At 46.2% G+C, this 17,627-nt stretch overlaps 1 protein-coding gene across 10 annotated transcripts in view; it reads right to left on the bottom strand.

The window, feature by feature from the left end:
* Positions 1–197: 197 nt before the first annotated feature.
* macrod1 (mono-ADP ribosylhydrolase 1) overlaps positions 198–17,627 on the bottom strand; it is a 95,862-nt gene continuing 78,432 nt past the window's right edge. For 5 of the 10 annotated variants that reach the window (XM_029165224.3, XM_055512264.1, XM_029165225.3 and 2 more), the window contains 3 exons: positions 15,962–16,035; positions 13,300–13,381; positions 9,870–10,219 (listed from right to left, as the gene is read on the bottom strand). In XM_029165224.3, the coding sequence (XP_029021057.1) occupies positions 9,969–10,219; positions 13,300–13,381; positions 15,962–16,035 (407 nt within the window). In that variant the 3' untranslated portion in view covers positions 9,870–9,968. The other 5 variants (XM_029165227.3, XM_029165230.3, XM_029165229.3 and 2 more) reach the window with 4 other exon arrangements.

Below are 17,627 nucleotides of genomic sequence, written 5' to 3'. Positions count from 1 at the left end.
TAAAGCTGAAGTACAAAAATTGTGTTTACATTTTGTTCAGGCTAGATTTTAAAAAATTAGATATTTCATTTACACATTCATACAGTGTTTATATTAAAAACGCTGCAGCCCAGTTTATTTTACGTTTATGACATTTTACCTTTGAACACATTTAATGAAGTTGATTCAGCCAGTGCCCAGAAATTACCTGAGTCAAAGTGATAAAGCTCCCCTCAGACACAGTAATTAGCCTGCGACTCGGCTTCACCTGGAGCAAAGGAAAGAAATTGTGTTGGTTAAAGACTCCGAGTGAAGGTAAGAGGGCCAGGACGCCGGACCTGACACTGGACACCACTGTTCATTTCCTGTTTCCTACATAGAGTCATCTCCAATTAACCTTAAGAGAATTAGAAGTCAAATCATTCCGTCAGATTTCGTGCTAAAATCTGAACGTTTCCAAAATCAACATCCTCAAGTATAAAATAAAATAAAAATGTGACCACATAGAAAGGTTGTTAGTTTCCTAATCATGCAGCTCCCTCTGCATCAGGGGTCAAGTTTCAATCTGACCCCATCATTTCATTCTTCTACCACGTTAAGGTTAAATGTACTAAAACACTGTAGATGTTGTTGAAGCTAAAATTAAAATCAGTAGCTTTGCAACAGCAGCTGTAGCTTCACAAACCAGGCTTCTGCTTTTATTTTCCACTGACTGTCTTGTCTTCATCAAGAAGGAAAGAAAAGTATGAAGCTTTATATTCCTTTTACACTCAGTGTGAATTATTAATAGGATTATTATTTATTTATGTTTCCAGCTATATTTTTGGCTTAAACCTTAACTACATTTTGTCAGTTTCAGAGCTGCACATACGCTGCACAGCCTTCAGCGGAGACAGGTGCCGCTGCTCTGTCGTGTGTTTGAAACCACTAAATTACAGGAGACATCAAAAAATATTCAAGCAGATTCACATCATATTTGCAACATATAGCGTCTGCAGCAGGAGAAATACCCGAGTGGAGCAGAGCTGGTAGAAGCACGAGCCGGCGTATGCTAATTTCACTTCAGCATTAAAGTTTAGTGCTGGAAGTGCTTCATCTTGTCTTTCACAAACCTTCACAGGATTAAGTAAAAATGTTCAGTGATCCCGCTGTTACCTCTGATCACCTCTTCTTAAGTTGGCTCATTCAAAGTCCAAAAAAGTATCACTTTTAAGAGCCGATCGTATATTTTGTGCTGCATATGCTGAAGGTAAAATGAGAAGCTGGAGATACCAGGAACTCATAAAATGAGGAATATTCGCTTTGAGCCAAGATAATTCAAATGCACATGATGTGATTCAACAGAAATGAGCATCGAGCTCTGTAAGATTAATCAAATTAACAGTCTACGGCGACAGAGACACGTCTCAGTTGGATTTATGGGGGAATTATCATAAATGCACCACTCTGATGATAAACCTTTCAACTCCTGGATAAACATGGACAGACTTCACCATCTGCCTGACACCCGGTGGAAAAGCCTGTTTGGTTTTAGTGTTTGTGTAAATCCAGCCACGGATTTGCCCTGTTGCACCAAACGGTGTCAGTGTAGCATCAGCCCTGCAGACGGACGGACGGACGGGCGGACGGACGGGCGGATGGAAGGCGGGGGAGGAGGGGCATGAAGGCTCCAAATGAGCAGACCTGAGAGTTCATCATGAAACTACAAGGACCCTCAGACGAGCCAGGCAGCTCCCAGAGCCTCTGCCTCCCAGATCATGATAGGAACACATCAGCATTTCCAGTGGGGTTTGTTTATCAGTGTGAGTGTGTGTGTGTGTGTGTGTGCGTGTGCGTGCGTGCGTGTGTGCATGTGTGCAGCAGACAACACTAAGGATAATAGGCTGCGGCTCTTTCTCTCCGGCCAGCTCTCCCCAAACACACACCCTGAATTATGATTTGCAAATGACAAATGGGTTGCTAATACAATTCATGAATTATGTAGTTGTCATGGCGACATTAATCAAAAAGCAGGCTCCTTTCTCTCAGCCCCGAACACTGTGTTTGCGGAATTGAGATGCGTGACGGGGGGCTGCGCGCCGAGCCGCCTGAGCGAGCGCAGGGCAAAGCGATAGCAAGATATTGGTTCTGCCAGTCACTCAGAGGCTCATTATGAGTCCGATGCAACAATCACACGCATCAGGCGCACAGGCAGAGGAGTGCAGGGCCAGGCTTTAGATTCACGGGTTCCTCTCCCCCTTTTGTGAAGCCCAGGTAATTCTCAAGAAGGGCCCTCCAATGGGTAATTTCATCTGCGCGACACGACCCCTGTTTATTCAGCGTCACTACTCGGAGAAATGTTTGCACCTGCGAGTGACAACGCGAAACCATGCAAATCACATAATGGGAGAAAAGTCCTGGCGTCGGATGAGTTATTAAATGGCCTCCCCTCCCCGGGTTCCTGAAGCGATGAATGATGGATGCCTGTCTGGGCCGGACCTAACGAGCGCGTGCGGCTGCTTAATTATTGAGCGCCCGCGGGGTGTGACGCTATCAAACTCCACCTCTTCCTGTGGCTCGTCTCCGCGGCGTTGCCCTGCGTCTCACTGCCGTTTGCAAAGACTCGCTTTCTGTGGCCTGTGTATGTTGCTCCTCATCGCCCCTTCTCTGCCCATTTACCTCCCTTCCTTGCGTGCGCCATCAAACTTTAATGACTGTCTCACTAAAGAGCCTCCAGCGACCAAAAACCTCACTTAAACCACTTAGTCCACTAACCGAACGGGCCGAGCATCCTAAACACTCACAGACGCATTAGAGTTGTGTTTCGTCCTGATGTTTGCTCCTCAGATGAATCCGCGCAGCCGTCAACTGAATCCAAATCGACCTTTTTGTGATTTGGAATCCACACACACACACACACTGCTGTTTGGTGCTCGGGCCCCGGTTGGGCAGACGTCGTGGCGGGGGGGGGGGTTTGGGCGAGGAGGTGATCCTTGATCAAGCGCTGGTGCTGTAATTCAATTAATTACATTTTGCCCCCGGCTACAGGAGCTGGGGAGGGGGATCGTTGGGATGGAACACAATACAACAAGGTGGAGAAATAACAAGTGGCGTGTGGGTGTGTGCGTGAACACCGGCCGACCTGGCAACCTCGCCTCCTCACAAAAGTGTCAAAATCCCGCTGCTTTTACCAGGCTTTTACTCAATGAGGTTAGCCCAAAGGTGAGCGTGTTCATCTATAACTTCCCTTCCTCTGCCTCATCTATCTCCCCACCCCACGCTGCCTCCTCCCTCTATTTCATCATCCTCTCCTGTGTTTGCCTGCTCCTTCCTCCTCTACCAACACTCCTCCGCCTCCCGCTCCGCTCTCCCCTGCACTCGCTTTCTCTCCCCTAGTGTATTAAGGGGCTTTGACGCTCTCAGTAAAAGCTGATTTATTCTCTGGGTGGTATCGATCGGTTTCTGCATTAAAGATTATAATTCATTGCCCGGCCCCTTTTAATACATTAAACACTCAAAAATAAAAGTAAAATCACCCCCACCACTCAGACGCCCAGCGTCTCGAGGGTGAGGGGAAACGCTCCTGTCGAGACGTCCGGCCTGTTGTCCCACGTCCCAGAGCTCCACCTGTGTGTGTGTGTGTGTGTGTGTGTGTGTGTGTGTGTGTGTGTGTGTGTGTGTGTGTGTGTGTGTGTGTGTGTGTGTGAAGGGGATCGATCCAGACATGGAGACACCCTCAGAAACACGCTGCCGGCTGATACAGTTGAAACATAACCATCCATATTTTACATAGTCACAAACAGAATTCATGCATGAGCAGTTAATGAACTTATGAATCTACAAAGAGGAACCAGCCAAAAATATGTCAGGAAAACTAAATGAACCGCTTTTCCTGCTTCTGAGTCTGTAGGTGGAGACGTTTGGCTCATAGTCAAACATCCCAACCGTTTTTTGAGGCGCTGACATTCGGTGCAGCTCAACAAGCGGAGCCTCGCGGTCCTCTAACCCGCCGCTACCGCTGTGGAGACTCATATTAGCATTCAGATCAAATACAGCGCCAATTTGTAATCGCCTGATCGCTAAGTAATCAAGAGGATCTTCTGCCGATTACTCGATCTGATGAAACGCTGTCTGCCGCAAACGGGGCGAAACGGATGAAACTCAGACGATACTGTAGCATTGAGGCGGAATGAAATCAATAGTGGAGTCGTCTTTTCATCATTTACATGAATTTCCGTCATCCGGCTCCACCGACGCGTTGACCACCAACAGAATATGGATCCTTGGCCGACAGGTGAGGCTACAGTAAGGATTTGTGTACTGCCGACGTACACTCCCCCGTCTGTCAATAGCGCTGGCCTCTGTGGGATAGTAAGGATTTAAGGAGCGCCATGTGTCCCCTATCGATTTTACCCCAAATGGCTGCACCAATTCCCCGCACAAAACAAGATTGCCCTTCCCCATTGCCGTGACAGATTGATTTTGTATCGTCGCCACGAGGACTTGAGGAGCAATCCTTCTGATTCGGCCTCCTCGCACCGTCACTCTGACAGACAATTTCCCTCCGCGCGCCCACCTCTCCCCGTCTCTCCTCGCTCTCCTTCCATTAAAGTGACTCTTCTACCTTTAAGCTCTGGCTTCTCTCTGTCCCCCCCTTTGCCTCTCTTTCTCCCTGACAGGCTTTCAGACAGTAAATCAGAGACATTGATCCGGTGCAGCGCCCAAGTGTCCTGGATTCTGCTAAAGAGCCATTTTCATTTCACAAGCAGTTTACTGGCCTCGCTACCCCCCACCCATAAACAACGCCCTCCTCCCCCTTCTCTCGCTCTCTCCATCATGGCCTCATCCATACACATCAGCCGTCTCACCTCTCTCCTGGATGCTCATTCTCTCCGAGGGCTGTTTTCCTTCCGCACCGGCTTCCGACAATCTCCTCGGAAGAAAAACACCTCGGAACATTTCCCTAACAGCGGCCGATTGCTCACACAAGGGCACGCGGACCTTTGTTTACCGATGCCCGTACCTGCGCTCGCGCGCAAACAAGATCCAAAGCTCAGCAGGGCTGCGTGAATTGCTTCCAAGAGGTCTGACTACAGCAGCACCAGGACCAAATTAACTTTCCTCTAATTTGTTTGACATCAGCATAATGAAGGAAGGCGGCGCGTTAACGGCTTTCAGCATGTTTTTAATCTAACTTATGGTGGGAGAGTGTAGACGCACCTGCTTGTATTAACTTATTGGTCGTTCTAGTCTCTTGGAGGTCGTTTGGCATCAGTTCAGTAATTCGTGGCCACACGGTTTGTTCCGTATGGTTTAAAAAAACTCTTCAATTAAGGCTGAAAGTCAAAACTTGACTGACTTTGTGGTGCATTTTTCCAGAATCATACTTATTGCCTCTCGATTCTACATCACACATACTGTTCGCAGTCACATGGGGGTTTTATAAATACACGCGTGAACCGCCGCTGCTCGTCTGACGCGATGAGATCCCCGTCGTCCCACTGTGGTACTTGTCACTGCTAATTGGCATTTAGTCTAATTCCAGCCACCTTTGTAGCAGTGTTTATGATTCCGATTAAGTGTGATTTACGGTGCCCTGAGCCACCGTTTATTTTTAGCCTCCCCTTCATACAGCGCTCGGCTCCGCTCTCAGATTTCCCGCCTCAAATTTGGGACGACTTCCACCTCATCGCTCCTGTTTGCTTCAGGATGACCCTCCACCGCAGGCTTCAAGAGCCTGGAGTCAAGGAGGGAGACGCCTGCCTCGAGTTTCCTCGTGAAGGGGCGCGGACGGACTGCAGAACACCTGTTGACAGGCTTTAATCCACATACGCTGGTTCTAGGTCATGGTTGCTCCAGGCATGAATTCATACCTGCATTTGCATAATATCCAATGAAAACATCATGATTCCACCCATCATCATTGTTACCGTCCGTAATCTACTGTACAGTAACCAAAACCGACATCACATAATTGCAAATAATGTACGACCGTGGCCTATTTATTCCTCTAACGTCTCAGTGAACTCAGATCAGACATCGTGGAGCCACATCTGACACCACATAAAGTAGTGACATTAGTGTTTGTCCACTTAGTGACGAGACCAGATAGTCCTTCCACGTTATGAAGTCGCTAAGCGCTCAGCTCGTCGCTCATCATGTTGTTGGTGTCTGGCTCCACTGAACAGCATCAGTATAATGAGAGTAAACAGTTGGGTTGTGGTTTTAAATCCAGATTTGTCCGGGCTTTTCAGGACGCTAGTGTTTTCAGGGTCTCCTAATACAGGCCGGCAATTAGGTGAGCGGGCCTGACTCTAACCAGGATTTACAGGTTTATTTGGCCCTGCTCAAAGTGGTGCAACAAAGCTAATAGGAGACTCAGAGAGACGTCAGTCAAGCACGGCACATACAGCCCCTCCACGCGGGCCTGAGAGCAGAGCGGCGTCGGAAATCACTCACTCAATTAGAGTCATTATAGAACCGACGCTACAGCGAGAGGGGAAATTAGTTCAAATTCCATTTTCACACTGAATATTCACATTTTTAGTTGCGCCGCTGTCATTTTTGCACCTACGTTTTGCAGGAAACACGTGAAGCAAGGCGAGATTCTTATCAGCAAAGCAAACAGTTTTGGTCATTTGTGGGAAATTTAGTGGAAACATTGGGAGTGAAACTTTCACAGCTGCAACACTAAGAGTGACTTCAGCCACAGCCAAGGTCTAATCAGCACAAATAATTAACCTGTGCACTCAAACAGGAGGAAAAGAGGAGAAATTATTGGCCTTTGTGGCTTTTTCAAGTTTTATAGAGTGACATTCTCCACCCTCTGCCAGGACAAATACTGTACTTGGGTTATGAAGCTGTAGGAAGCCAGTAAATATGTCTGTCAGATATGTGTGTTTAGTATAAAACCAACATATGAACCATGATGCTGCATCTGACTCCAAAACCCAGACCTGCAGAAAATAAACAGCTACAAGGAATGATGGAGAAACCGACTCTAAAACAGATACTGTTGTATATGAAAATCATTGTGTGTAGTGCAAAAGCAAAAATAAATGTATATGAGTGACTCAGAAATAAATTGAAATAGAGGAGCAATTACAAGTGTAGGAAACTCAACTCAAACATACGGTCAGAAATCTGTTTAAGTGCCCTTAACACATGGACACGCGTCAGCAGCAGCAGCCGTCAGCCTGAAATACTGCCTGATCCCACACCTGATAGTTCACCGCCATCAGTCACTGTCATCAGATCAATCAGGGGACACACAGCGTTCAACAATTTCAGGTATTAAACCCCCCCCCCCCCCCCCCCACACACACACATGGGTGTGTTGGCAGGCTATGAGCAGCAAGTAATTTCCAGGGCCAACAGGATTATCAGTGTATGTTCTGGAAGATGGCAGGGAATCAGCCTTCAAGGTAACGAAACAGTTAGCGTAATTGGTCTTCATCTGTCATTTCAAACAGAGCTGTGGACTGTCGGCGTCCGAGAGGAAGGGAGAAAACGGGGGGAAAAGAGGGAGAGATTACTGACAGGACAGTGATGAAAATTGGTCGGAGGATAATGAGTCTCGTTGTCTTTTCATCCTCTCATCCGCTGTCTCTCTCTTTCTCCCTCTCTCTCATTATTCAGAGTGACTGGTTGGAGAGTAGCTTCACAGTCTGCTGCTTATTAAAAACCCAGAGCGCCTTTAGATGAGTTCATCAGGCTCTCCATCCCCGTTTCTTTCCATCCCTCTATCCTCCTGCCGGCTTCGCATCCTCTCATCCCCACCATTTTTCCTCCCCCTCTCTCAGTTTGAACTCCTACATCCTTCCTCTCTCGGTCTCTCTAGCCCTCCCTCCTCCATCTGTTTATTTTTTTCCATCATCCTGTTGAGTAAAACAGCGAGAACGAGATGAGAAGAGGAGGAGGAAGGAGAAAAAAAAAGCGAGGGCCCAGACAGGGAGGGAATCAAAGAGTTTTAGAGAGGAAAAGACAATCCCCTTAGTGACAGATGAGGCTTTTAAAGAAAAGGGTGCTTTCTCCCACTTTCCTGTTGATATTCTTTGTAGTTCATTCTCCCTCTGCAACCCCTCTCCTTCCTCTCGCCCATCTGCACCGCCCTCCTCCCTGTGCATCATCTCCGCCACCGTGACAGATTGTTTGGAATCAATAAAGACGGCTGTTGGCTGATGAAAGTCGCGGGGCGGGACGGCGCATCGCTAAATGCTCATCGCGCTCCACACAAATCACCGCCCGCGTCCCGCCGGCACGTGACGGCTACATCCTGCAACAAACAATTAAAAACTCATACAGATGCACCGTGGGGAGAGGCGCATAGAGGCACATATGGAGCGTAGACGGGATCAGAGCAGCAGAAAGACAGAACGACGACAGTGAAGTGTATGGAGGGCTGGTAAAAACCTGCAGTAACAGATCAAGGCACAAACATTCATATGTTGCAGTTTTTATTTCACACTATGCATATTGAAATATCACAGTGCATCATGTCAACATGTAGCATCAAGCCTTTTGTTTTGTACTGGAGTCTAATGTAATGTTTTAGAAACAGATGTTTGGTTCATAAACACAACGTTTTCATAGGTGGTAAAATATTTCTTGCAACGTGGTGAAGTCGAGGTTTAACGTGTATATTTCATTAATCAACTTCAGCTCAGACGTGCAGCAGTCTTTAGGTGAGAAAACAAAAATCATATCTGGAGAAATCATCAAATCATGCACAACTCGAATGATTTGCCTAAAGAAGACGCTATCGTCTCACAAACAGTGGAAAACCAATATTCAAATAGCGGACGATGCAGTAGGACTAATCACGATCACAGGCGGTAAAGGTCAAACCTGCACACACTGTGTCACCGCGCTGCTCTGCACCTCATTAATGGGAGAAACAGAGACACTAATCAACAGCTGCACCACAGCCGGGCTGCGCGTCAAAAAAAAGCAATCATCCATTTAGGAGTTATCGTCTTGTTGAGAGTGGCCTTGATCTGAGCGGACGGGGAGGAGGGTCTGGATGCGGGTGCAGCCGTGTGGATCCACTCGCTCAGAGTTTGCTCTTGAGAGCAGCCTCGGTGGGAGCTGGGAGAGGGAGAACATTTGTAAAACACGGGGAGAGAACGCTTGAGCCCGGTCGCGCAGTGGTTAATCGCGTTTTGGGCTGCAGAGAGTGTGGCTGCTTCAGAGGGATCTGTTAGCGAGGATTAGTTGCTGTCTGTCCAACATGGCTAAAGACACACTCAACATGCAAACACACACACACACACACACACACACACACACACACACACGCTCAGGCAGCCAGCGCGGGCCGTGCCAGGTGTTGGAGACACATAAGGTTTATGGTGGAGACTTGGAGGCCCGCCTGCAGCAGCGCTGTCACACGCCGACAGTTCCGCTCCATGAAGCAGCCAAGCGCCGCCGCCGCCGCTCGCTCACCGCTGCTGCAGAACCTGCTGCACATCAATTAGAGGGGGAAAGACAGCCGCGGCCAGTTTTAAAGAGACACACCTGCATTTCAGCATTTCAGGAGGATCGCCTCCCTAATCAGCTGACCCACTGTGAAGGCGTGGAAGTGCTGATTGCATGCTGAAATGCTGGGATGCATCGCAGCGAAGCAGAGCCTGGTGCTTTAAAGCCGGACGGACTCTTATTATTCATCATTTACAACAACTTTGCAAAGAGAAAATGAGGAATTAAAGTTAATATATTACTACAAGCACCTGTGAGGAACCATCTGATTGATATTTGTTTTGGCAGCTCGGTGCAAAAGTACAACCTGTGAGTAACACTGATACAATGTGACACGTTAGCATCAGTTGCCTATTTACACACCGACAGCGAAGCAATCAGGTTCATGTGGAGCCCGTTTCTGGAGATACGAAAACAGACAATCTAATACCAACTTTCCTTTTAGCAGCTTTTATTCAGACTCCTCAGTGCACACGGAACATTTTAAACGTTTAACACCTTCTTCCTCTTGTTTTCTATTGAAGGCTGAAGAGTCAACCAGACTGTTGAATGTTATGAGCTGGGGTTAATTGTCCTCTAGATTTGTTTGGTGGAACCACTTGCACACTGATCGATGACGGACATTTTCTCCAACCAGACACTTGACCTTTGTTTGGGGCCAAACAGGCTCCAGCTGCTGCCGGGACGTCCACGCGTCCGCTCTCACTGTCGTCTACTTTGTAGCACGAGGAGCAGACACTCATTAGTATTAGCGCCGAGCGCTCGGCCCTGAACACACCAGCTCCTACAGAACACATTAATCTTTAAAAACAGGTTGCACATATACAGTATATATATACAATTTTATCTTTTAAGCGAGGTTGAATAATTTCCTAAAACAGCCGGGCTCTGCAGTTTGCAGCACGCATTAGTCAAACAGGACTAAACAGTGCACTTACAGCACTGAGGACTATTTTGGTCAGAAGATGAATACACATATTGAGCTTCCAGCAGGAAGACGGTTCACGGTACAGTTGTGTATGTGGGACTGAACCAAACTGAACCGCCGCGTGTTTTAGTGCACACAGGAGATACTGATAAAGGCTCTGAAGTAAAATAAAACACATCATTATCATAATATGTCACTTTCTTCCATGAAACTGCACATTATCCTGCATTAGTGTAATGTGAGATGAATACTTCAGCTTAGTCTAAATTAAATTCACAGAATACTCCACAGTAAACCTACTATAGTGTATTTGGGTTGCTGGATAAAGAAACAGTACAAGGGCATCACAGTTTGAGATCCCATTATTTTTAGCAATTGATCTTCCCTAAGGCCCACATTAAAATGACAGAGAAATCCTTCCTAGTATCAGCCACTACTGTCTGCAGCGAGATAAAGAAAAAATAAGACTCTTAACCCAGTGTCGCAGTTTAAAGCTCATGTGAGAGATACGGCCGCAAAGTTGATTGGATTTTTCTCTTATTTTTAATAGGCTGCTGCTCATTTCTCCCCTTCCCTTCTCTAACTCCCTGTCTGTCAGGACGTGCACGCCTTCGGTCCTCCGTTAATGGCACGTTTTTATCTTGTCCTTTGTGTTTGAGTGTGTTCATATTTTATGCAAAACTCTTTTCAGACACAGGTAAGAAATTAAACGTCATGCATTCCCTTTATATATCGCCCTCAACTGTTATCCAGCGCGCATATTAATGATATACTGAGCGCTACCCGAGCCCCAGAGGCATTTCTCGTTTGCTTTGACTTTAGTGCCACTGGGACCATGAAATTTCTCATTTAGTTTTAAATTGAACACAACACTCCCTGTTCCTGTTGTTCAAGCCGCCACATTTTGTAGTCAGCGGATTGTGGGCGTTTGCTTGCTTGTTGGAGCTAATGTTTTGTGTGTACGTCTTGTTACCGCTGTTAATTTATCGCTGTTTTTTGTCAAATAACTCTGCAAAGTGGAAATGTTTAAAAAAAAAAAAAAAAGTCCGACAACAAAAGTGATTGTAATTTTCTTTGTAAGTTTCGCGAGAAGCATTAGCAGCACTAATTCGGTAGAGATCGCTTTGTAGCGAGGATGTGAGCGCCTGAATGACCCAGTTCCATCTGAATAATTCAGAATTCACCACAAAAGACGCAGGACCGCGCCGTCACACAAAAGCTGTGGGGATGAACATTCGGAGCATTTCCTTTCATCAACTTGCTGATTGCTTCCTTGGGCTTGACGTGGTTCCTGTAGCTGCAGCCGTGGGCCGAGTCATGTGGAGAAAGCAGGTGTGAGGGCACGAGGCGGTTGCTGTGGCGGCTACTTTGATTTGCAGCATATAAGGCGAGACGTTAGAGGTTAAGGCTGCACTTGTAATACCAATGGCTAATTTGAATAATTGAGTGGATGACTGATCATGCTAAGGAGCCCAGACTGCCTGGCATTATAACACGATCAATCACCAGCGTAATCAAAACAAATGGGCAAAGTCACCATGACACGGCTCCAGCCGATGTAAAACTCCTGCCGAACTTCAGATCAACGCGAAACGAGGGGACGCTATTTACCTTCCAGCCCGTTTTTAAAAAGCTCGACTGAGGCGCAGGATGAAGCACAAACCGTGGAGGGTTTAAACAAGGTTGTTACTTTCCCCCCTCTCAAACGAGACACTTTTCCCCTTTGGAGGAAGGAGCTTTTAATATTTTCTTCCTCTGCAACAGCTTTTAAACGAGTCAGGTTGAGGCCAGGAGCGACTGTTATGTTCAGCAGTGAATGGAATTGGATTCCAGTTAACTAAGGCTCGGAAACTGGTCATTCATTCTAAAAATGACAAGGACTGGTTGGAGGAAATGTCAGTGTTCCCCACGGTAACACAATGTAAATGTCACACACACTGTAGGTTAAGACTGGTCGACTACAGACTAATGCAGTTGTTGTTGTTGATGGAATAAACCCCACGCCGTGCTGGTTACCTGAACAACGCTGCTGCCGCTGCTCAGGCTACGGGAGTGAAGGGAAAACACAGATGATTGAGCTAAGAACACGGGAAATGTCAGCTGCCTCACACTCACTGGAAGACGGAGCGCGCAAACCCACACGTGGACGGGTTCACGGCTCCCAACAAGGTCACAACACTATTAAAGGATTAGTTTTTAAAAGCACGCTTTGCTTTGATTCTTGGAGAAAGACACAGTGACGGCAGTGACTGAGTCTTTTCCTCGCAGCGTTTCACTTTTATTTCCCTCATATGTAAAAATAATCCAGATTTACTGTGATACTTTCATTTACATACAGGATCTGATTGACAACCTGCTTATTATATTTACTGTAGTCTTGTTCTTGCATCTCATAAAACAGACAAAAGACTGTTGAAAAAAAACTGAGAAAGGGAAAAAAAGAACTCTAATTTTAGTAGCACAATAAATCTAAGTAGAAAAAATATTTCTTCCCATCCTGTTGTTCTGCTGCGTCTCTAACTGAAATTATTCCCGACAATAACTTCAATGAACGATGTGTAGCGCCTTATCACTATTCGCATTTGACAGTGTCTTAACTCACCAGAACAAATGTCAGACACATAGACAATCATAATCAATCAACAAAATGTGTCTTCTGATAAACCGAACCGAACAAATAAAGAACCTAAAATAATTCATGAGTGAAATAAGCTGTCAATTACAAAAAGGTCACGCCAATAAACAGTATGTGTGAATATGCATGTGCAGTTTGCACATGCGGAATATTTATCGCACCACCGTGTCTATCTCTATTTGTGTGTTGCGGCTAAATCGAGCTGAGCTGTCATCGCTGGTGTGTGTGTGAGTGTGAGTGTGTGCGTGAGAGAGAGAGAGAGAGAGAGAGAGAGAGAGAGAGAGAGAGAGAGAGAACTCACCAGCAGGGAAGTAAAGTGGGAGGTTCTGCAGGTACAAGTCCTTATCCGTGGGTAGGAACACACAGAAGACGACTCTGTCCACCTGACACACACACACACACACACACACACACACACACACACACACACACACACACACACACACACACACACACACACACACACACACACACACAGAGTGACCTTTATTACAAGCATATGCAATAACTTGTGAGTTCATCAATAGCGGGAGGGGAACAATGTAACAGTGTGTGACATTGTGCGGCGGCGATATCAGGAGAATGCAGCTAATCAATCCATTACTTCCCTATTAGCTCCCTATTATGATCCTGCCACAGCGCTGCGCTCATTACAGCGCTCCACTCTGTGTTGGGGACAGGGTGTGTGCACGCGTGCGACGGCGAGACAATTATAGGAGGAGGTTGGACAGAAGACGGGCCTGTAGGTCCATAAGTACTGGTACTTTACAAGTGTGTGCTGATCAATGCACACGCGGCGCCGTGTGCGTGTTTGGCAATAGACCCTCGCTTTCTCTCATTACTCTGCGGGAAACAAACGCTAGACGTCTGTACAGACTCACGGAACCCAACTCTCAGCACCAAAGAGCACAGAGAGCCATAAACATAATAGGGTTCACATAATATTAAGACACCGGTGGACTGAGTGCAGCTATTTCTTCCACAATAAACAATCTTTATGCTCTGTGCAGCGTGTCCTCCACATCCAGGCGCTGCAGTCTACGTGTAATGGGTTTCTGTATATCTGGACATATGTATAATATATGCAGGCTGATTATTAAAGTTACTCTAGCTACAGTGAAATGTGCTTCCAAGGTTCACTGACGCTCCGTCCACTTTTATTTCTCAAACTCCAATATTAAATTATATAGCAGCACACTAATGTCTCTACAAAGGTTGTGATTCCTCTGTTGTGTGTGACACAGTGCAGTTTTTAGCCAGACTGCTTCTATCACTCTGCGCCTCGTGTGGGAGTTTTAAGTCTCATAGCTTTCACAGACACACATTTCAGCCGCCCGCTCGCCCGCAGCCCCTGTTTTTCAGTCCCAGCTTGTTGCACAATTACCAGCGTTTGAATGGAGCCTAAAAGGAAAGACGTGGAAATATGCAGTAAGTAACTACTTCCCTGGGGCTAAGGTTCGAAATCTCTGACCTCCACATTGAGCTGCCTCCATTTTGCAACTCAAATTCAAATTAAAGCTGAGCTTGTGAGGAGAAACGCAAACCGGGCTCCGGAACGTGGCGGTGGCGGGGCGCTAATTTGCAGCGAAGACCCTGGAGATGCTAAGCTAACAATAACATGAAATGAATGCAACCGGCTCCCTCCGAAACTTTGAGGTCATAAATGGTCCCTTTCTGAAACACGGACTGTTTTTCATTTGTTTGTTCGTTATTTGAGTGTGAGCTTACTGTTTTTACCTGTGGAAAACTCTGATACGGACAGATTCTTTCACCAAAGGTCCTGAGCTGCAGATGTTCACTTTAATGGTCAGTGATTTTGCCATGTGATGCTGTTTTGCTATGAATTTCACATTAATAAATAATATGATTTTGAAAATTAAAACAACATAACAAGCAGGTGGGAAACCGACGGACCACCGAGGGCACTGCCTTCTCTCTGGCAACAGATTTGTTGGTGTTTTACAAATAAATGATTCATGTTGTTATTATTAAACTTGATGCAGAACGCTGGCTCAGGGCCCCGCGTCTTCAGTCCGTTCTGTGTTTCAGTGTGTCTGCAATTTTCAATTTCATTTCCAGCATTACAGCACTCCAAGCCAGGCCAAGCGCGACAAAACGCACCGGGAAAAAAGCTAAAGTGGAGGCAGTTCAATTAAAATAAACCGATTTCCTCTGGTGAACATTCTTAGTTTATGTGTATGCAAATAAACTCCGTCTCTCCATCTCATTTGTTTACAATGAACTGTTTCCCACACTCCTGAAACACACACGGTGGAGCAGTTTCTGGTCGGAATCTGAATCAAGGCGTCATTGATTGGTCTTTCCGCTCTTAATTCTAGGTCTTGTTGACTGCTGTTCCCTCGTCTGTGGCGCTCGCAGCGGCTGACGGCATCGGCCGAGCGGTATTGCTGCAGAGGCTCCAGAGACGCCGGCGCTAACAATAACATCGTCAACACCCTCTCAGGGAGGTGATAGTGCACGGCGGTTACAGAGAGAGAGAGATTGAAACCGTGAGTGGGAGGAGATCTGAGGAGCGAAGGAGGACGGGAGGTGGGCTTAGAGCATGTAAAGCACTGACTGGAAAGTTTCCTATTTGTTCCAATCTCCCATCAGCCCCCCCTCCTCCTCCGGCCCTCCCCTCCAGTCATCTATTCCATCATTTTGTCTTTTCTCAGCTCGCTGTTCCTCCGGAGAGAAAGTGTGTGTGCATGTCTTTGTGTTAGTCGGGTTTAGTCCCGCAAGGAGCCAATTAAAAACGCAGACTTGGCCATGAGCACGAGAGCCACGGCTTGGGAGTGTGTGTGTGTGTGTGTGTGTGTGTGTGTGTGTGTGTGTTCTCTCAGTGCGCCCTTCTCCTGGCTCTCTGCACAAAACGAAAACAACAGCTGTGAATGGAATAATGCCTGAAGGAAATGGTTGGGAAAAATTGCCAATCACGCAGACACAAACACACACATACGCACCTTGTCATCATGTGCATCCAGATATTCCCTCACAGTTGCTAACGCCTCATGCACAGCCTGCTCCGGTGGATATCCTGCACAAACACACACACACGCGCATAAAAAAAAAACATACAGGCAGTTTGCAAAAACAGGTGCAGTGACAGGTCTGTGTGTTTGCCTTGTTTTTTCCCAGACAGGTATCTCTTCCTCGTTCCACTATTCTAACACTCTGATCTGTTTTCTCACTTCCTCTCATCCCGACGCGGAGCAGACACAACACACTTGTTGGTTGCGAGGAGACAGATGGAGGAAGACGGCAGCGACTTCTTCTATATTCATTTAGCACGCGAGACCCTTTTACGACTGCAGAATTATCCCCACTGCTGGAAAACAACGCAGAGGCAGTGAAAATTCATCACCAACTGGCCCCGAACAAACACACAGTGTGATGACACAATAATTATTCCATATATCACAGGAGACGGTTCAGCACGTGAAACATGGGGGAATAGATCAGCACAGAGCAGTGACTTGTCTTAGCATGAAAATAAACACATGCAGTATTCACGCGGTGGATGTAACCAAATATTTAAACTTGGGCCCCGATGGTTTGTTGTTCAAACCGTTTCACCGCCTGACGAAAAAATAACATTTACTTTTCTCATGACTAATATTTAATTGAAATAATCTAGTTTATGTAATAAATAATTGTTGATAAAACAGGTGAACCTTGCAGCCTCTGCTCCATCGTTCCGCCCACACAGGTTCCACTCACGGTGCTTGATTAGAGTGTTCTCAGGACGGTGTGGGCGTGTTCAGGCTCCTGATTGACACCTACAGTACAGTACTTATTCCTCTGTAATCTGAAACGGCGTTCACGCACAGCAAATATGTTTTCACTACAATGTGATATTAAGGAACAAAGTGATAGCTCTGGTTCTGTTTGACAAACGCTCGCTGTCATCACGCTGCAGTTGTTCTGCTCTAATGTTCACTTAGAGCCTGCAGCCACGTCAGGGGAAGTCGTAGCCTTGGTTAAATATTAAAAAGAGAAACAGAATTCATGCACAACCCCAATATACAGTATGTTTACTTTTGTAATATTTAAACAAATCTGAAATGAATCAATAGCGGTACAGAATCTCGTACTTGTGATGCAGGATGTGAAGCCTCGCCTGCAACACACACTACTGTGTCTAGAGGCCGAATTGATTTTCTGTAATTGGAATCAATCGGGTCAGTTTGGGTCAGTTTGGGATGACATGTTCATTTACTTAGGAAATGAGAAGACGCCTTTTGGCTTTACAATATGAAAGCCTGTGTACTTTTATTTTGAAATGCATCGTAGCCTGATGGACGACCCAGTGCCCACCTTACAGAGGAAATAAAGGAATCATTCAGATGGTGTTGCTGGTCGTTGCTCACATTTAGTACAATAACACATCGTAACATTATCCTGGACGATTACATTTCTACCGAAAAGTAATTAGCAAAACAATTTAGTAATGTAATATTTATGGTTTTGCAACTGTTGTGGGTGGATGGGACAAAATACACCTTTATTATTACAGCACTTTGTCTGATAATTATAATCGCAGCTTCAGTCTGTAATGAGGTCTAATCATTTAACCCTGTGTGGGCGCACAGAGGCGGAGGATTTGCCTCCATGACAGAAACAGACAAC

This window comes from Betta splendens, chromosome 10 (genome assembly GCF_900634795.4).
Source record: "Betta splendens chromosome 10, fBetSpl5.4, whole genome shotgun sequence".
NCBI classification, from domain to species: Eukaryota; Metazoa; Chordata; class Actinopteri; order Anabantiformes; family Osphronemidae; genus Betta; species Betta splendens.
This window is presented reverse-complemented; position numbering and strand designations above follow the sequence as displayed.